Source organism: Odontomachus brunneus, unplaced genomic scaffold (assembly GCF_010583005.1).
Source record: "Odontomachus brunneus isolate Ranch 3 - 2012 unplaced genomic scaffold, Obru_v1 Obru_scaffold_009, whole genome shotgun sequence".
Classification (NCBI taxonomy): domain Eukaryota; kingdom Metazoa; phylum Arthropoda; class Insecta; order Hymenoptera; family Formicidae; genus Odontomachus; species Odontomachus brunneus.
This window is the reverse complement of record NW_022639459.1, coordinates 104,154-126,471: the sequence shown is the minus strand read 5'-3', so window position 1 is coordinate 126,471 and position 22,318 is coordinate 104,154. Positions and strand designations below refer to the sequence as shown.

The window sequence follows — 22,318 nt, the reverse complement described above, 5'->3', positions numbered from 1 at the left end:
AGAGAGAGAGAGACCGCGCGCGAAACGGAGGAGGAAGGAGGGTGAGAGTCAGGAATGTACATCGAGGAGCCCGGAGAAGGGTCCACGATGTAAGAATGGTAGAAGGAGGAGGAAGGGGGAGGGAGGAAGAGGAGGGTGAGAGGGAGGGGAAGCAAATAGAACACCGAACGTGCGCACTATACACACGTCGACACTTGGCTACGGTATGCCAAGGTTAAAGCGACGTACGGCGAAGTTTAACGAATCGGCCTGCCGATCATCGATCGGATGAAAGCGCGTGCACGCACGCACGCACGCACGCACGCACGCACGCGCACGCGAACGCGTGAAATTTCACGTATCTTGCCGAGAACGAACGAGAGCGAAAGTGCATACTTTCGCGCGTACCGTCGATCTGTGTTATGCATGTGTCCCCTCGCCGCTTACTCCATAAAACTACGCCGAGCGCGCTCGGCGTGAACGCGTTAAGTTCTGCACGTTATGCAAATGGCGAGTTGCAACAGCGGCTGCTGAGCGTTTCGCATCGACAGCGGCTCGACGCGACGCGACAGACATATATTTTTCGACATGCGTGCTCTTCGTCTGTACATGAAGCGATCGGACGTCCCGATTGCCTACAGCCTATCCCTCGGCTTTTCCCGAATGCTAGCCGGGACCGGGAAATCTGGCCACCTTAGTACAGCAAATTGACGATAATAAATGCTGGGTTACATTGCGGTTTCTATGCACATACGCGTTGTAAAAGAAAGAAATACTAGACAAGTAAGTGTCAAACGCTGTTGCCAGAATATGTGTGTGTAATCAAGTATATACTTTCAGATATCAAAAGTGATCAACGTTTCAATCCCCATTCGAAGCGTCCTCAGTGACATGAAATCTAAAGTAAAATTGAACTAGGGTGCAGAAAAAGATTAAAAAAAAAACTTTAAATATAAACAATTATAAAATCGTAAAAAGTTTACAACTTAATATAGATATTTTTTACTATTTTTCTGCATTCATATCCAATTATATGTTCGGCTATCAATACAAAAATTATTTGTCACACATTTTGTTTTCTCCCTATGTATACATAAAAAATATATATTTTATATGTAAAATATATAATTTTCCTTTCACGGTTTGGAAAATATTCACTTACAGTTGATTTTGTCGAATTTTCTCCGAGGAGTGATTCCAACTCCTGGACGTGCGAATGAACGTATAAAAGATATGTTCCGTTTTATAGATATTTTTTACTATTTTTCTGCAATCGTACCCAATTATATGTTCGGCTATCAATACAAAAATTATTTGTCATTTTGTTTTCTCCCTATGTATACATAAAAAATACATATTCTATATGTAAAATATATAATTTTCCTTTCACGGTTTGGAAAATATTCACTTGCAGTTGATTTTGTCGAATTTTCTCCGAGGAGTGATTCCAACTCCTGGACGTGCGAATGAACGTATAAAAGATATGTTCCGTTTTATAGATATTTTTTACTATTTTTCTGCAATCGTACCCAATTATATGTTCGGCTATCAATACAAAAATTATTTGTCATTTTGTTTTCTCCCTATGTATACATAAAAAATACATATTCTATATGTAAAATATATAATTTTCCTTTCACGGTTTGGAAAATATTCACTTGCAGTTGATTTTGTCGAATTTTCTCCGAGGAGTGATTCCAACTCCTGGACGTGCGAATGAACGTATAAAAGATATGTTCCGTTTTATAGATATTTTTTACTATTTTTCTGCAATCGTACCCAATTATATGTTCGGCTATCAATACAAAAATTATTTGTCATTTTGTTTTCTCCCTATGTATACATAAAAAATACATATTCTATATGTAAAATATATAATTTTCCTTTCACGGTTTGGAAAATATTCACTTGCAGTTGATTTTGTCGAATTTTCTCCGAGAAGTGATTCCAAATCCTGGACGTGCGAATGAACGTATAAAAGATATGTCCCGTTTTCGCCGCTCTACAACACATTCGTAGTCCATCAAAAATCGTTGAGGGACACTTCCGGTGATTTTCTTGTTAGAAGAAGAAAAAAAAGTGTTCTTCTGACGTCGACAATACGCAGTGTGTCTACGGTGCAACGCACCTATACGTGTTTCACAGACCTACACGAGCTTGGAGAGATTTCCGGAAAGCGAGTTCTACATCCGGCGAACCTCGCATTCCTTTCTCTCTCTCTACCGGCGAACGCGACTCCGCGGGAGTTCTTTCCTTGCACGCGACTCATTGTCATTTGATATGCCGATATGCGTGCGTATAAAGCGCTTCGACGAAATCCACTGGCACTCAGCAGTTCTCGTTGAGACTTATAACCTTGACATTTTTTACCATTGACGAAAATTTAATGATGCGCCAGATCGATTCTTTATTTCGTGACTTAATTCGTCGTCAAAGTTGGAATTAAAAGAACACTACAGGAAGAATCTGCTACAGTTTTCGCAAGCGCTGATTTGTGCCTTCAATAATGCAGAAAGAATTAATTTGATCAATAATCATTAATTTATTTGCGCCAAGATGATAGCGGAAAGACACTCACAGTGTTGTTTAAACTTCCTGATGTTGAGACACAACACAGCAGTGTAAAAAAAAGAGTCTATGAAAGATTACGATAATTAAAACACATCACGAGCAAACTAATTATAAAATCATTATTTTTATACGTCAACCTTGGTTGTAAAATCTTGTAAAAAGGTCCATTTTCTAGAATTTCCATGAAACCCGATAGAATTATCACAATTAGTCCCAAATGAGCGCACTTAAAAGATTTGTTGGCGCAAATAAAAGCTAATTGAGATAATGTTAAGACAATGGAGATAGCTGCTTGCGAAAGCTGGCACCATCACGCATACAGGATGACCTTGTCCCTCAGACACTCCCCAGATATACTCTAGAGTTGTCGTGCGCTTGACGAGTTGAAATATTTTTTTCCTTGAAATATCGAGCAGGAAAAATCTAGAGTGTTAATTTCTTAAATTCACTTTCGGAAGACCTACAAGTTTTTAGATAAATCCATGTTTTCACCGGGTTTCTTTATACATTCGCAATAAAATAAAATACTCGAGTGGATATTCGCGATCATTTCTTTACATAATTCTTTTCTACGGAATTAAAAGTATATTTGCAATTTCTTGTAGATTTTTATTAGTATTTTTACGGAATTTAAATAAGCGAAGACGAAAACGAACCCGGGAAGTACCAGATTGAGATGTATGCCATGTGAAAGTTAAAGGCTAAATATAAAGGAACGAGATATACTTTCGTATAATACTAACTACTTCGTTGCACCTTAATCAACACTGATTAACGGCTATTAATAGGAAGAAAGAGAGAGAAAGAGAGAGCGTGTGTAAGGAGGTAAGTGGTGGAAGAGGGAGGGGGAGGGGAGATAGGAGAGAGATTAACGCGTTCGTAACGTCCGCGCTTTCAAGCTGCATCCGCAGAAATCGAAACCAGACACCCCGAGACACATTGTTTAGCATTCAGCCTCGGAGCGGAATCCGCATACCGCTTCGTCAGTTGCGTGAGCGACTCCCGATTACATTACCATGCCCGTTTCGTTCTCCCCGCGGTCATAATTTATTATTTCGGCTCGGCTGTGTGCGCTCGCGACATTAAATATGCAATAACGTGTCTAATGATACTTTGCTTTCGCGAAAACGCGATTCGTCGCCGATGTATGTGCATGTGTGTGCATGTGAGAGAGAGAGAGAGAGAGAGAGGAGGGGGGAGAGGGAGAAGGAGAGTGAAATCGCGCGAACAACGTCGATGAATTTGGCCGAAATTTCGCCGGTAATCGGCGACTATGCCGAAATCCATCGCGTCACGCGCATACACACACACACACACACACACACACACACACACACACACACACACACACACACACACACACATATGAGCCCAGGACAGCACGCGCGCGCGCGTCTTTCTCCGACCTGCAAACAAAACTTGCGCAACGAACGACGGCCGGTAAACAGACGTTTATTTCCTGCACGCTGGAATTCCAAAGACCAGCCGTCATCCGAGACTCTCCACGCGTCGTCCGCCCCCCCTCTCCCCGCCGCCGTCTCTCTCTCCCTCGCATGCAATAAAAAGTAATTCCCAGAAACATCATCAGGGCCTGACCGTATACTCCTGTCCCGTCCCGTCCCGCGCGACCGCTCCCACTCCCACCTCCCCCTCCCTCCCTCCCTCCCTCCCTCCTTCCCTTCCTCCCTCCCGTCGCCGTCGATTCCTCTCGGATATTTGCACGATGACGAGGGCTCCCTCCGTCATTATTAGGTGATCCATGACGGACGTTCCAATTCGCGACAGACATTGTGCAAGCCCGGCGACGACGTGTTTGTTTTACGGCGAATTACCGCGAAATTCGCCGGTGGTGGCCCCGGCGTTGTCGCGTACACTTTACTCAAGGCCGAGCATTCTTTCCGTCGTGCTCAGAGATCAAAAGAGATCGAAGACGACAAGGAATTTCGGAAACGTCAATTCAAATGAAAGATGAATCGCCACACTAAGGGAAAAATTACCTTAAAATCAACAAATATTTCTTTGATGGGTGCCATTAACATATTTATTTAAATCTAAATTCTCTTTATTTAAACCAAATATTGTTTATTTAAATCAGGTAGACAATATTTGATTTAAATAAAGAGAATTTAGATTTAAGTAAATATGTTAATGGCACCCATCAAAGAAATATTTGTTGGTTTTAAGATAATTTTTCCCTCAGTGCACAAATCGACATTCATATTGGAGATAATGACGAAACTGTGACTTTATAATCACAGTGGGCAGTAGAGTGAAATAAATCGAATGGAATTCGATGTTTTGCCATGCAACTTTTCTGGGCATACCACTTGAGGAGCCAAATCTAAATTCTTTTATTCAAGAATGGAACAAACAATTGGTTTTACAAAAAACTACGGTTTTAATCGAAATGTACATCTTCTCTCATTTGAATAATGTTTTTTCTCACTGCAAAGATATGTATATTAACGTAAGAATAAACGTATGATTAGTTTATATATAAATATTTTTTATCTTTTTTCTCACAATGAGATATGTCTTTCATTTTTTTCTTCCTTTTTATATTCTATATTATTCAACAAACACGACTTGTCTGTTTATTCCTCCACCCCCTCTCTCTCTCTCTCTCTCTCTCTCTCTCTCTTTGCATGTTGTGGAGCAGGAAAACCGGCTTGCGGGCGTTCGTTGCCGGCGTAATTAAACTGAAACACCAGTCGTAGATCAAGGACGAGCCGCGTGCCGTTCCACGTTGCCGCAAATTGCTCGAGGACCGTACGCCGCTCATCCGTGATGAAATTCGCGATTTGCAAAAATATGCGCGGCGATGCGGGGAACGTAGGGCCATCATCCTTCAAATGTCGATGATAATTAATGAGAGAGGCGCTCCCCTTTTATCTCCTCCTCTAATCCCTTTAGGAGAGATAGGTGGAATTTAACTTGCCGGGGCATGAGGCGTCTTAACGAGGTTCTAACGTTCGTTTCACGGCCTTAAGAAAGTGCTATAACGACCAATAATAACAGGTTCCTCATACCACGCCGATAAGGCTAGGAATGCGCGCGATCGTTCACTCTAGCCGGCGGGCGATAAAGAGAGCCGCGTCGATTCATTCACGAAATGCATATTCACGTAGGGAACAAAGTTACGCGAATTCGCGCGAACACACGTACTGTGCAAGTGCAAACGTGTGCACCGTCGCACGATCATAGCCATGCAAATACCGAGACCGAGAAGAAGCGTTCGCGGATTTCTTTGAGGAAAAAGGTCGGGGCGATTTTCAACATCAATCATGAATTTTTCCACGTGAGCTCAATCATAATCAATCATGTGATCTTCTTTCCTAGTATAAAATTATGTAAAGCGTATAATTTTGCAGTACTTGGAGGTAATCATGAATCTTTTCCTCCGTAAACTCGCGAAGAATGAATATTAAGAGTGCAAAATCCCGTAATCAACAATAACGGGATCGTTTTCTGAGAGATCTGCCGATTTCTTCTTTCTTTCGTCACTACACGGAATTTTGTGGTAAGAATAATGACAGTATAATAAAAATGTGTTTCCAGTAAAATTTAAATTTAATCTTCAATGTGCTCTTTGATTCCTGTTTTTTGTTCTATCTCTTTCTGGCTTAAAACATGAACTACAATGCCTTCTTTGCTTCCTGTTTCTTTTTATTTCTTTCTGAGATAAACTGAAACCTTAAGCTTTAAGTTAGAAAAAGGCAGAGAACAAGAAACAGAAAACAAAGAGGACATTGTAAATTGAGTTTAAGGTTTAAAGTTTGTGTCAGGAAAAAACAGGAAGTGAAGAAGAGCATTGTAGATCGAGCTTTATTATACTTCTCTTAGCAAAATGGACTTTACTGGCAGTCTATTCCTGCTCTCTCGAAATGAATCAGTGAAACATCACTGAAAACAGTGAATATACACTGCTTTGCAGTTATAAACGTTGTAATGAAAGTGCTCAGTGCTATACTTATAACTGATACCAGTAATTATTCACTGATTCACTTTAAGAGAGTGGATCACTAAAAACAGTGGAAAATTTGAAAAAGATTTATATAAAAAAGAACCATAATATATATTCTCCCCGTATAGGACTCACTCTCTTAAAATGAATCAGTGAAACATCACTGAAAATAGTGAATATACACTGATTTGCAGTTATAAGTGTTGTAATGAAAGTGCTTAGTGCTATACTTATAACTGATATCAGTGACTATTCACTTAAGAGAGTACGTACATTGTTAATCTTTTTTTATTTTTCAAAGTTGTTTTTACGCAGACACGGGACGCGCTTGTAACGCGAGCATTTGCGTCATGAGACGCGCTACCGGCCGCGCGTACAAGATTTTCCTAGGTCGTAATCCGTCACGTACATACCTGTGCATTGCGTACGAAGGGAACAATAGGCTCGCGAGACAAATTACAGTAATATTCCTGTCGCTCTCGGCCGTTTACGAAAGAACGCCTACACAGAGTCTTTTCGTGAATGTCGCAAACCCCAGTCTAATAGCGATGGAAAGTAGAAACCCGCGTTGTGTTAAAGGAATAGAAATCGAAATTACAGTTCCTCGTGAAACAAGAGTCTTCAACGCTACACCGGTGCTTCAACACACAGCTCTGTTCTTATTAACACGGTGACCGTGCCTTAGTGACATCAGAGAACTTCCTTTCCGATTTTAAAATCAGTGTGTTACTTTAATACGCAAATTAATTCCATTTATTATTTTTTTTTAATTATACGATTTAGCTTATAATATATGAAACAGAGACTTCTTCTCGCACGCCCAATATTCTTTTCTGTGCAAAAATATGACAGAGTTTAAAAAAAATATGTAATGCAAAAGAAAAATAATTACTTCCTTCAGTTTTACTTAACATAATTTTAAAATATTTTTAGTCTACTATTAGTATATTTAATTATTTTATTTATATTTTTGGTATATTTAATGTTATATATAATATTTTATATATTCTCAATTTTACGTAACGTTAATTAAAAATATAAAAAGCAACAAATTTGAATACAAATTTGAATAGTTTTTATAAGAAATTACAAATTCGTCATTTTGATTGCTTTAGTTTCTAGTTAATTTTATGCGTGTCGAGGGGCTCCCAGCCCCTCGACTAGCATAAAAGTTGCTACAAAATATGGGAGATTTTTCGCAAATTACGGCGAGCTACAAAAGCTATCGCCTACCGAGCGAGAGGACATAATGAATTTGTATACCGTGGTGAATTTTTTGGCATAATCGACGAGGAGAGTACGTGGGACACGTTTGCGCATACACGTATTATTTACGACCAACGCAAGCGCGTTGGTGAGAGCCATAAAAAAAAAAAAGAAAAAGAGAAGAAAATGCAAAACCATGTGTGTCACTTAATACGAAGGAAGGTCTTAAAACGCACGAGCTCTTGCGCGTTTTTTTAATTAGAGAAACGCCCGTATCAGAATGAATGTTGCTCGTGCGTTGCCGAGCTGCGCGAAAGAGTCGTAAATTCGCCGCGCGACGCGTTTCACGCGTATACGCATTCCATACATCCCGCGAGGCATAATCTCTCGACGCGAATATACGCGCGCGAGATGGCACTTAATGTCGCGCTTCGAGCATCGCTCGAGCCCGCCGCTGGTATCACTAAAGTGTACATTTTTGTAGCTCCATGAACGCGACGATGATGACTCCATACGGGGTAATAGCCGCGCTTCTCCGAGATAAATAAAAGTCGCGACGTCATGGCGAGTGTCGCGCTACACACGTATCCCGTAACGACTCATCTTTCTTCTCCCTCCCACTCCCCTCTCTCTCTCTCTCTCTCTCTCTCTCTCTTGTCTGCAGATTCTTTAAGGGATTCGACGTCGAATTTTCCGATCAACAAGTTGCGATTCCGACTGGTTTTTCCCCCACAAACTATCATTAAAAACTTATAAGTTTTGGTTTTTCTTTCAAGTAATGAATATTTTCAACAGAAAACATTTGCTTGAGGATAGTCTTAAAATATACTTATGACGAATAAAAAAGCTTCATTATCGTGTACTCAAAGAAAGAATTCATATTCTCTCTGCAAGAATATTACTGCATTATTGCATTCATTCTCTTCGCAAGAAATCTTTTGTACTTTCTATTAATGAAAATTATTGCTTAATAATAAGAACGTAAATTTTCATTGCAAATATATTCTTGCGAGTAACTTATCTCCTCGTTTAACGTTATGTAATCTTATCTGAAGATTAACGTGTCAAAAATGAAGATATTCCCCAAAGGAGAATGTCCTTTTTCCCGTGCAAACCGTATCGAAAGCACACAAGTTTACATACATACATCCTCCGCCCAGATACTAACATGTCAATGTTTTCCCCTTCTCGGCGCTTTCACACCGGGGGGAAAATCGACCTCGAATCGATCGAAGAGAGCTGTCAGACGAGAAGGTGGGACCCGCGAAGTCTGAGAGGACGTCTCGCGCGCGGCGATGCAATTATTTACGTGCTCCAAAATAAACGACGCCCATCACAATAATACCGGCGAAATGAAGATTTACGCTCACGCTAAAAAGCGTAGGCGCCCTGGCAGCCGAGCGACGTCGCCGCCGTTCTCCATCTGGTTTTGGATCTGGTTTTCAATCGACACGCCGCATTCTCGAGGAGCCATTCCTCTCCCTCTCTCCCTCCCCCCCCCTCTCTCTCTCTCTCTCTCTCTTTCTCTCTTAATCTCGTTCGATCTCCGGGAAGAAAAAGGGAAAAAAAAGAAATTCGCGACGGTCGCGCCCCGTTGATACGCGCGGATTAATATGCCCCGGATTAGTTTCTGCTGTGAGATTTCCCGAGAGAGCGGAGAGAACCCGGCTGCGTGCGTGCGCTCGCTCACTCGAGCGGGAGCGGGCTCGACAGGTGTGGCGCTGTTGTCCACCGTCCACCGGGTCGGCCAGGAGGTGAAACACGGGCCTGATTAATGCCGGGCGCGCGCACCTACCTATGCGTGGGCATGCGACTCGAGCGTTGCGTGGGTGTCTCTTCGGCTACCTGGCTCTGTCCCAAGGGCACTGATCGCCGTCGCCACCGTCCGAGCGCGCATACATATCGGCGAGCCGCGCGCGTACACGCACCGGAATATATCGTTCACGCACACGCACGCACCTGGTCAACAGGCGACGAGGCCATCTGACAGAGTGAGAGAGATTGTACGTGTGTGTGTGTGTGTGTGTGTGTGTGTGAGAGAGAGAGAGAGAGAGAGAGAGAGAGAGAGAGAGAGAAACGAACGAGCGAACAACAGCTCCTTAAGAGAAAACCAAAAGCCATATTAATACTCGTTAATTGAAATTTGTTTCAAGTGAGATACACAGAAAAAAAATTTCAGTTCGCATAACTGAATGAGAACCAGACGAAAAGCTCGCCGACGAGAAATGAGATCTCGGTTACTGTACAAAAAAATTTTCAGCTCGGGTAACTGAAACTCACTCAAATATCAGTGTTTTACTTGAGACAAGTTTCAAGTAACGATCATTAACACGGACCTCAAAGTTAGTAAGCTTTCACCTTAATATCGCGATTACAAGTATGTGTCGCACATATTAATTATATTAATTAAATAAATTTATAATTCAAATAAAAAAATTTAAGTCTAACTCTAAGTTTTCAGATCTGAGTGTCTCGTGTGGGGCAAGTTTCAAGTGAAATATTCACACTTGAATTTAGAATGAGATGTGAGCTTTTTTCAGCTGAATCACGATTACAGATATAACATTACATATATCATATGATTCAACTGAAAAACTCAGAGTAGGTTTTAAATTTAAATTCGGATATATCTCACGTGAGGAAATCCAGACAGACTTTCATGATCATCACGACGTAAGACAATCGATGATGGAAACTTTACCATTCTATTAATTATATTCATGAAGAGAATGTACTGCGTGTACTGAATTAATTATTAAATTTACTAAAAATTCCATGTATTAAACATACACTACTTCAGAATATATAAATGTTAAGAAGTTCAGTTCAAAAGTAGGACTGAAATTTCGACTCGTGAATAGTCACAATTGTGAATCAACTGCTTACGTAATTGCTTTTATGGCAGAAACTACGAAATGATAGTACAAGGTAAATGTTGCCCATTTATTATATTCTTATATGAAAGATAAAAATATAATAAAAATTCTTATATCTTTTTTGAAACTTTCGTTGCAATGATGACGTCGGGTATCTCATATATTGTCACTTCGACTCCTGTTAACTCCTTAACAGATTTCATGCCGCAAACTTGCGAATGTAGCTATTTGATGCGCTCCTAACTTCATCAAGAAAAATGTGTCAAATCGTTTATCGAAGTTTGAAAGCGCTGTGACACGCGTTTGTTCCAGCCCATCGCAAGTGACACGTTTGCTCTACATCTGCTTACAATTTCTACAATGTTGCGTGTTGCATTTAATCAAGTTGTTCGAAAATGCAGCACTAACGCCTGCAAAATGGTGAAGTGTAAGCGGCTAGAAGGAAAAGTCGCAATCGTGACAGGCTCGACAAATGGGTAAATCAAATTATGTCAGCTAACGCACATGTTCCTTCTATTTTCTCTCTCTCTCTTTCTTCCTCAGTGTACCATACAACATTGTTTACTCGAAAATATCTTCCACTGTTGACACGTCGCACTCTCTCTCTCTCTGCGGGAACTGATAACATAACAATGCTTTGAATACAGCGCTTAGGTTACGCTTTGTATCTCCACAGTATAGGTTTCTCTATAGCGAAGCGTTTAGCACAGGAAGGTGCTAAGGTAATGATTAGCAGCCGCAAGGAATCGAACGTGAAGAAAGCCGTGGAGGAACTCAAATGCGCAAAACTGCAAGTCTCGGGCACCGTGTGCCACATAGGAAAGACGACAGACAGAAAAAATCTACTTGAAAAAGTATATTATGACAAATGAATTGATTGGGTCCGATATCTTTCCACATTTTTCAATTGTGCACGATTTACTGCACTAAAAAAAAATATTTAAAAATTAACAAATATTTCTTAGGTGGATGCTATTACTATTATTTACTCAAACCGAATAAACAATATTCGATTTAAATGAAAAGAATTTTAATTTAAATAAATATGTTAATAGTACCTACCTAGAAATATTTATACAGTACAGTATCTAAGAAATATTTGTTAATGTTTAGATATTTTTTTTCTGAGTGTGGGTTGTGTAATAAGTGATTTCGAATTTGTCAGGTAAAATAAAACTATCATATGTTTATGCCCTTATATAATTTTGTGAAACAATGTGGGCGAAAAATCATAAATTGTCTTAAGATGATGTATTGCCCTTGAAAATGATGAAAACAAATCTGGAAAATTAAATAATATATAAAATAAACAGACTACACACACACAAACACGAATGTGATGTCAAAGTAAAAAATGTTGTTATTTCGAATTTTTAATTACTCTTGCAGGGACTATATGTGGGCAATACATTCTTGAGAAGTTACAACGACAGAGAAATACAATCGTTTTCTATTTTACCTGAAAAATTCCGAAATTATTTACAACACACAACACGCGATATTTTTCCCTCCAAACTTCATGTCTCAATTTTCTTGCACGGTACAATATCTCCTTCCGATTGCTTTATCACGCTGTCGCTGTTTCGCAGACCAAGGCTGACTTTGGAGGTCTAGATATCCTGGTGTTTAACGCGGCTGTTAGTCCAGCACTTGCCACGGTGCTAGAAAGTACAGAAAAGATGTGGGACAAAATTTTTGATACCAACGTTAAGTCGACCTTCCTGCTCATGAAGGAATCCCTGCCGCTCCTCAAATGCAGTAAATCAGCTTCTATTATTATCGTGACCTCAGTGGCGGCGTATCAGCCTATCGACGTGAGTCCATTCTCAGGGTATTTTAATTCCACTTCAATCCCTCTCTCTCTCTCTCTCTTTCATCTTGTAATAACAAAATCTCAAAAACACAATCACCTCCGCTAGATCGTAGGCGTATATTCAATCAGCAAAACCGCTCTGATGGGGCTGTGCAAAGCCACCGCGGAGGATCTCGCGTGCGATAGGATTCGCATAAACTGCATTGCGCCGGGGGTTATAAAGACCAACTTTTCCAAAGCGGTACTTTATCCGTAGTCGTATTCAAGGCGTCTCGTATCTCTCGCGCAAAATTAAAGTCGAAATAACATTCCCGTATGTGCACACCCTTCCTTGCGGTTTTCAGTTATACGAGTCGGAGGCAGCACGCGAGACCGCCGTGTCAAGTATTAGTATGGGAAGAATGGGGATGCCAGATGAAATTGCGAGCGTAGCCGCGTTTCTAGCGAGTGACGACGCTTCCTACATCACTGGCGAGTCTGTAGTGGTGGCGGGCGGAATGAAATCTCGACTCTAGACTGCCTTTTATACTCGATCGATCGTTATACACTTCGTACGTTCCAATTCGTGCGTTCGTAGATCACATATGCAAATTGTTTGCGGAACTATCGGCCGATTTGTAACTACTGAATTTTCGCGACGTACTTGCGACATATCGCAACGTTGAAATACAAAGAATATCGTGTACACAGAGAGAACGATTTGGTTGAATCAAATAAACGCTTCTTCGGAACAGTCCAAACGAATTTTTTGATTGAAATTTTGAAACAACAAAATATGACACAACAAAAATATTTATTTGCGGCTTAGTTCCAAAGACATATTTCTGTTGTATCAACCAAATAATTTGTTTGGACTATTCCAAAGAAACATTTATTTGATTCAATAAATCGTTCTCTCTGTGCACGTCTCAAAGAATCGAAGTTATCGGGTAAAAATCGCCCACTAAATTTCATTTGCGCTTCAACGACGATGTCATTACCGTGTCGAAATACACTGTATAAGAACGATCTCTCGCGTTCCTCGGTCATCTCTCGATACCACGAGCGACTAATTGCGTACATGGCGACGGTGGTTTACGGTAAGGCGCGTAGCTGCATAAAGCGTAAATTGTAATTGCGGTTAATGACAGTTTAAAATATTTTTAACGACATAATGGGCGTTTTGTCGAGGACACGACTGGTTTTGCCGCGGCGTTTATGCCGGGGCGTAAAGATCCCGAGAAGAAAATAATGGCACTCTCTCGCGGGGGCCTCCGCAAGAATCTCCGTTTGCCTTCGTCCTCGGTATGCGGCCGTGTCACGGTGCAAGAATGTATCGAATTTCCAAGTTTGGGAACACTCCTGCCCCGCAATTCGTGCCATGGCTTTAATCACGTACATATGTGAACACGCGTGTGTGTGTAATATCGTATGCCCTCTGGAGTTAAGCCGCGGAAGGGTCTTGTCGGGAAACAGGCATCATTTCTACGTCTCACATATTTGATTAATAAATGACTTCTTTCCTAATCATCGAATAGATTTTTACTATTTTTTAGATATTTCTTTCTCAATATAACATAAACGTTTCGGACTAAACCCAGAACTCTCTTCCATGTATCGATTTAACGTTCAAAACGCGCATGTTTCATTTTTAATTATTTTTCCAATGGTAGATTCAAAATTTTTCGATTTTCTGCAACAGTAGTTTGAACTTCGATTTAAGTTTAAATCTTCATTGGTCAAAGAAACTGTTGGTGACAGAGTTTAAACCGAAATCTAACTTGTAAAATCATATTAATAGTTGTCACTTAAAATCCGTCTTATGTGAGATAGATTTTTATTCAGTGTTAGATCCAAATTTTGCAGTCGAATTGGATGACATATCCAATTTAAGACACCTTAAAGACATTTATACGTAAATCGTCTGAAAGACATCTTAAAGATGATCTTTAAGATGTCTTATGTCCCGATTTTAGACATTATGTTATCTGGGCTTATAATAAACTATAATATTGAAAATATATAAACGTATACCATAGGACATTGTCTTAAGGCAAATGAATTACCATGGAACGGGACCGAGAAGAAAAGTCGAAAGGAATTTGTGAGCCGTAAGAAATTAATATACTCTTTAAGGTGATATTTGATCTGTCCTTTTCTACTGCACTGCTGAAAAGAACAGACCACTGGTATCTGTAATCGCGATTCAACTGAAAAACTTTTATTTAACTCTGAACTGAAATTCGAGTATCTCACTTGAGAGGGACTTCAAATAACGACTATTAATGCTGCTGGAAAATCAGCCGTAAGTAAATGTATAAATGTTATTTCTCTCTCGTTATCCGACGATAATCGACAATTGCGCGACGTGTGTTACGTGTACACGCTCCGCTGACGTCCGAAGAAAGGCACGGGCCTATCTAGACATACATAATGCGAAAATATTTGGCAGCGAGTCCCCTCCGGGCTCGAATAACCGGACTTACGCGTGCGTATCGGCGTTTGGCGCGCGCAAGAAGAGAAAGAACCAAAAACGAGACGCACGTCAGTCGCGCCAACGCTCCCTCGTGGCGTATCGCCGTTGTCCGTGACGTAATCCGGAGTATGATAAATATTTGGCTGGCGTAACACTACCGTCATATTAAAGAGACAGCAAGAGAGACGAGGAATTTGTACGTTAATGCTGCAATAACCAAGTAACAGTGGGAGCAGAACTACCGTTAGTAAAAGCAACGATCAAACAGCTACCACGCGCGAGGAGAAAGAATACATTAACCCTTCGCGGCTCGAATTGATTTCGAAAGAGGAAGAGTATATTAATTTCTTACGGCTCACAAATTCCTTTCGACTTTTCTTCTCGGTCCCGTTCCATGGTAATTCATTTGCCTTAAGACAATGTCCTATGGTATACGTTTATATATTTTCAATATTATAGTTTATTATAAGCCCAGATAACATAATGTCTAAAATCGGGACATAAGACATCTTAAAGATCATCTTTAAGATGTCTTTCAGACGATTTACGTATAAATGTCTTTAAGGTGTCTTAAAAATTATCGTTAAGATGTCTTGTAAGATTTTAGACATTATGTTGTCTTGGAGGTCTATCTTGCTGAGGAACATAATAAATTTCGCTATAAATATAGCAAATGTTTTAATAGAATATTTCAGTATTCTAAAATGTAAGTGACACACATGAAATGAAAAGATAATGAATTATTGCGAAATGTCAATGTATACAAAATAGAGTATATTCACTATAATGTTTACCATAAAATTCTTCCCGTATATATTGAATGATTAACTAAGAAAACGGTGGCTCATAGAGTCGACTAGAACGAAACACGACTCGACGTAGGGGAAACCACATAAAGAGTCAGTATTAATAATATATTATATAATACGGAATGAGTCACAATAAATAATATTACCTCGAATATCTTCGATATATATGAGAGTAGAAAAAATATCTATCTAAAAAGTGCAAGATACACAAAAGCGATCGTTTTATAATTAAAATGTAATTTCTGTTATGGATAAATTCCTCTTCTACTTTTATATTTTAAAGATATTCAAATAATAATTACTGCCTCATCCTGTATAATAATAATAATAATATATCACGTATAGGCATGAATGCTACTGTCTGCTGAGGTGACCGACACGACGATAGTGCAGAAGAGGAGAAGCCGTAAGCTGAGGAGGAAAGCGGAATGCATTTCAAGGAATGAAATTTCGAGATTTCGACGAACGAGAAACGACGCACGGAACGTCTCCGTGTCCGCGCTACGCCGCGTTCAAGTTTCAACATTGTAAATGTTAAAACAGGAACACAAATCGCGTCTCTCGCGGAAGATAGAGCCAGATTAATCCGGCTGTTATTCCAGTGTAACGAAAACGCGAAAGCTCATCCTAGCCAAGTCTGAACGTAAAAGAACAACGTGGAAGATAGAATTGCCGATCTACGCGCAATCTATCGTTGTTACTCGCGGATAAGCATCCACGGAAATTGAGAAACGAAGCGGATTCAAGAAATTCGTCGTGCTTACAGTAGACGAGATGATATTTGCGCAATTCTCGCTCTCTGAATTTCTGGAAGTGAAATTTCACTCGAAAAGTCAGCTGATCCATCGAGTTACTCGAAATCAAGTGTGTGACTTCTCGCTCATATATACACAGAGCAAATATATAATAGTGGAAACAATATACTCATTACTAGAAAAGATATCTGGAAAATATTTATTTGGTGAGTACTAATTTATTTATGTGTGTATAATAAATACAAAACTCACATTGTTGTCATCTTATAGTTATTACCGTGTATTTTTCTGTGAATATAGAGTGAGTTCTCTATATTAGGTGCTTTCCATTTAATAACACAAGTCGACATAAGCATCATCCTATCTTTGTTATTCATTGAATATGGAACAAAGACAGAATGATGCTTTTGTCGACTTATGTTATTAAATAGAAAGCACCCATTCTGAACCGTCGAGTGAATATTTTCATTCAGCTTAAAAGGCTTGAGGAGTGAATTTGGAATCTGACGTGTTCCATCGTCACAGGAAAAGATACTTGAAGATTTATTTGTGGAATATACAGTTTATATTCGCGGAAATAAATCTTCACTATTTATTCGCAGAAATAAATCTTACACCTCACAAGTAATTTTTCAAGCATTTCTTATCAATGCATTTATTTTAAACGATTGAAACGTTCGCTCATATGAAGTCAGAATTCATTCCAAGCTTGAATAAAACATTGACTCTTGCGATTTCGAATGACACTGTCGTCTCGAGCAAAAATCTTTAATTTTTCACCCGTTTTAAGCGAGATTCCACTTTAAGAAATTTAGAGAGCAGAAGATAATACCCTATTTGACACATATTCTATATTTCACTCATAGATCGAGTGACTTTCGCGATTTACATCGAGGTTCTTATCGGCTTTTTTCATCTCTAATTTTTCATCTCTAAACGGCGTCACCGGACACATTTTACGGAGCGTTGTGCGCGCGCAAATTGTCACTGTTTAATACATATATCTCGACTGGACGATCGCCTATCTCTCGCATCTAACGTCGACAGCTCTAATAAGCAGATAGCCCTCGAGAGTCCAGCGTTATCGTGCTCCGTAGGAATAGGTTTGTCCGCCAATACGACAAAAATAAACGAGCTCGCGAGGAGCTTGCACGAGATACGCTCACGAGCGTGATAAGTTGATACGAAAAGTCGAAAGAGTAATACCCCCGCGTTGCCGTGCCGTCAAAGAATGCACTAAAAGCGGGCGGAGGTCTATTTTTAGGCACAGGCCGGTTGCAGGTACGTTATATACCGGTTGGCCCCGTAGGATGGTGCACTTACACAACGTAGCCGTGGGCTACGTACATGCGTATAGGAGCCGGCACGCGGACTCTTGGTCTCCACGTCTATACCGCACGCGCTCCTTCGCTCCGCCACCAAAGCGAATATCGCCCCGGTCTGACGAAATTCGGCGATTACGAAATCTCATCTCGTGTGCCTGCGAAGCCGGCGCGACGCAATTTGTAAAGACATTTGACAGTTCCAGCGGCGCTCTTCACGGCTCTCTGTCCCCGGCAAAGAAGTTCTGCACATTTAATACCGAAGAAATCGAAAAAGGAGAAATGTCGCAATATTACCTACAGTTAGAATTATTTCAAAATATCGCGAAACCAATCGTTCAAGTATGAACACTTGAGTAAGACGAAACTGCGGAAAATACACATTTCTGCCGTGTCGAATGCTGGATATGATATTTCTAAATATATATAAAATTTTTAATTATTGTAATTTCACTTTAGAAGGAATTTCACGTTATTCTGCCATTTTTTATCTTCTAGTATTAACGCGAAACTTTTTTTTTTTATTTCTATTAGCAACTGCAGAATTACAAAGAGTGCCACTGGAACTGTCAATGTTTTTTTCTCTTTTATAAATTATTAAAATACCAACTACACGTACTTATTCGAAAAAATATGCTCCCATTAGATCTGTGTCGACGTGCCGTCTTGACTACATCGCGTGCTCGTCTTTTCTCCGAGCATAGGTTAATAATTTTTCGTTATGAGAATGATATTTATGAAGTTTAAAACTTTTTGATATTAAATATATAAAAATATATTCTCTTTTTAGAAAAATATAAAATTTCATCGAAAAAGAAGTTTATTGGTCTCTGTGTAGTGAGCAAACCGAATTTTTGCTTTAAATTAATATTCTTGACTGAAATAACTTATTGGGATATAGAATATATTTTCCGTAAATTTAATGGTTCACACTAAGAGAAAATTATTTGGCACTTGTAACTATAATCACAGAAAGATATTTGTTGTCAGTTCAACCTTCTGTACTAACACGAAACTTTTTTTTTAATTTCTATTAGAAACTGCAAAGAGAGCACATTAGAATAGAGACATTGGAATTACAAAGAGTGCCACTGGAACTATCAATGCTCTTTTCTCTTTTACAAATTATTAAAGTGCCAACTACACGTACTTATTATTCGAAAAATATGCTCCCATTAGATCTGTGTCGACTGTGCCGTCTTGACTACACCGCGTGCTCGTCGTTTCTCCGAGCGTAGGTTACCAATTACATGTAACTTCAGAACTACAATTACATTTTTTGTGTTCTCATTCGATATATTTGTGCCTCGTTTCTTCTCGTTTATTCTCCATTAATTAACGTCGGTCTTCATACATGTGAACGGGACAGCTCGGATGGATTAAGACGGCAGACGATCTTGTTTCCCTTTCTCGAATATACGGTGCACAATTGGAAAGTCTCGCTACTGGATCCTTTCCATCGTGCTTCTTGTCACACATTCCTCCGGTTAACCTTCTAACAGTGGCGCTTCAATCGAAAATCCCGTCACAATGCGCGGAACGATATCCGCATGTCGGTCGCTGGGATATAGTACTAAGAACCAGTGCTAATTTAAGTGTCCGCACGAAAACCTAAATTTACGTTAAGTTGTAAGAAAAAAAAGAAAACAGAAGTGATCTTTACAAGCCTCTTCTTAAAGAAAAAAAAAAAAAAAAAAAAAGAAAAAAACAGACGTAGGACCGTTAAAATCAGCCTACACACCTTTGGAAACCATGCGATTATGTTAGAAACATTTTTTTCGTACAACTGGTAGTTCACGAGTAATTCGAGGTGGCAAATTCAAGTGTCTCACCCTATATGTGCGCGGAGACCCTACACGGCCGCATATATGCGGCGTTCGCAAGTGACGAGCAGTTTTTCAGGCCACGCATACGCACCGTTCGTAAATGAGAGGCTACTTTTTGAGGGCGCTTATATTTGGCCTCCGCAGCGAAAGGGTTAAACCGGGGGCGGTTGTTCGCGCAATCGCGCAAAACGATCGTTTACAAATTCGTCGCGTTTCGGCCGCTGCGCGGCGTCCGCAATATCACGCCGATCAGAGGTTCGTGCGAAATAAGAAGTAGGAACCCAAACACACCTTTATGCAGTCGACAAATCCAGGCCTTCGCATTGTCGCGTAGCCTGAGCTCCTATTCGCGCTATAAAAGTCACGGAACCGCAAGTCCCGCGTCATCTCACCGGCACGCGCACTTTTACGAGGTGGCAATCGTAAATCATACTTTTTTTCGCACTGCCAAACGACAGCTTACAAATTGGCCAATAAAACAAGTTCATTTTGAAATTGCTTAGGCTTTTAGCCGGGGGAGAAGGTTGCATTGACGGCAGTGTAACGGTAAACAGCTGAAAGCGCGCAACGCGATCCTTCTTTTACAGAGCCAGCAAAGTTGGCGGAGAACGAAATTTTATCGTGAATAAGTCCAATTGTACACACAGCGAAATACTGCACTCGAGTCAGTGTAACTTGTTTCAAATATTTCGTAAGCTTCTATATCCGCAAATCATAAGAGAAAGTTCATCACGCAATGAAAAAAATAGTTAAACAAAGTAAAAATTAAAAAAAAAATAGTTTTCTTGATTACATAATACTACATACTGACAGCAAATATCTTTCTGTGATTATAGTTACAAATGCCAAACATTTTTTCTTAGTGTGAACCATTAAATTTACGGAAAATATATTCTGTATCCTAATAAGTTATTTTAATCAAGAATATTAATTTAAAGCAAAAATTCGGTTTGCTTACTACACAGAGACGAACAAACTTCTTTTTCGATGAAATTTCATAATATTTTTCTAAATAGAGAATATATTTTTATATAACATAAAAAAATTCTAAACTTCATGTTAATATCATTCTCATAACGAAAAATTATTTGAATATACATAATAAATGTACTTTGAATATAATAGATTCAAGTGCACTTAAAATCCAATATCCGAAACTCATAAAAAGTATGACACGTGTTATTAAACAACATATCATTTAACAAATATAATGTCTCATAAAATGACAATATGAATAGCCTACGCTTCACTTTCTATTCAGTTTGTTTGATATTTTATTTATAAAATGAAACATAATCGTAAAATACTTTGAAAATTATTGAAGCCCGAGTTTCTTAAGAAATAAAATGTGTGCCAATGTAACATGATTCACCTATACGGCGTGGATAAGTCATAAGTCAAATTGATTTGGTTCTCTCAGCAGGATTCTGGTAATGTAACAATTTCAAAAAAACTTAATAACACTTCAAGCGTCACACATAAAATGAAAGAATATTTTTTTCTATTTAAGTAAGTACTGAAAGTTGGGATATGAATTCTCTCGAGTCATGGCAGAAATAAAAATATAAAATTATGAATAATGAAGGCTTTTAAATAAGTACATGTTCACTTTCTATCGACTGATGACTTTAAAATAATTGAATTATATTTGATATCTGAATTTCACTTGTGATATTACCGGAACTAATCCAAGAAATGTCTATTTACTCAAAAGAAAAGATATTAAACCATACTGAAATGTATCCCCTTTTCCCCGCTAAAAAAATATTTGATTTTGCCGTATATCTGAACGAATTCAGTTATTGAAAGTACGTAAAAAAGTCTTAATCATGATCACAGGAATATTTTCCGTCTCGATGTGCATCCAAGATGCACGTTATTCTCAGTCGATGCATGTCGAATTTGAATTTTCGTCCATTAAGAAGTACTGAAGTAATGCGTGAATGAGAGAAAAAAAGAAGTGGCCGCCGCGCGCCGTTTTGATTTTCGCGCGGTCGCCCGGCGTCGACCGGGACGAGAAGCGAAGCCGAGCCTGATCGCCAGATTTCTCGCGTTTTTCTCAAGGAGCGCGGCCCTGGCGGATGGAATGCGGGCGCGGCGAGTCACGGCGCGAGACCCGGCGGTGCACGGTGTACGGCATGGATATATACGCGTACATACCCGCGCGCGCGAATACATATTCCGTGAAGTTAAGCAGCGCGCACACATGGCGCCGCGTCGCGACCACCGGCCGCACACAACACGACAGAGAGAGCTCTAATTCGAGTGACGTATTGTATAAAAATCTCCTCGCGAGAGAGAGAGAGAGAGAGAGAGAGAGAGAGAGAAAGAAAGAGAGAGAGAGAGAACATGCCCGCCCATCTGGCATCACGACGAGCGTGGAATTCCAAGGCGTAGGCAGCGCGCTGCGGCATAGATTACGCGGATCGCGACTATAAATGCAACGTCTGCGATACGCGCGAGCGCGCGAACGAGTAAGATCTATCCGTGATTCAACGGAGAATGTCGTTGGCATGCGGCGGCTATCGATATAAGGAGCTTAATAGCAATGCTATCTTGAGGGGAGGGATGCTTTTCTCCTCCGTGATAGCGGCACCCCGTTAATCTGGCATTAATTTAGTGCCGAGATTTTTGTAGGGAATTATCGTCGGAACAACGTTAGATAACGCCCGAACTCTTGATAAGGAATTCACCGCCCGTTCTCTCTCTCTCTCTCTCTCTCTCTCTCTCTCTCTCTCTCTC

At 39.9% G+C, this 22,318-nt stretch overlaps 2 protein-coding genes across 4 annotated transcripts in view; one reads left to right on the top strand and one right to left on the bottom strand.

The window, feature by feature from the left end:
• Positions 1 to 22,318, bottom strand: part of LOC116840336 (protein kibra) — a 79,501-nt gene that overhangs the window by 51,278 nt on the left and 5,905 nt on the right. The window lies entirely within an intron of this gene.
• Positions 10,914 to 12,946, top strand: LOC116840341 (dehydrogenase/reductase SDR family member 4-like). Its single transcript, XM_032806939.1, has 5 exons — positions 10,914 to 11,072; positions 11,273 to 11,450; positions 12,186 to 12,410; positions 12,516 to 12,650; positions 12,754 to 12,946. The coding sequence occupies exons 1-5, from the start codon at positions 10,957 to 10,959 to the stop codon at positions 12,922 to 12,924; spliced, it is 825 nt and encodes a 274-aa protein (XP_032662830.1). The 5' UTR covers positions 10,914 to 10,956; the 3' UTR covers positions 12,925 to 12,946.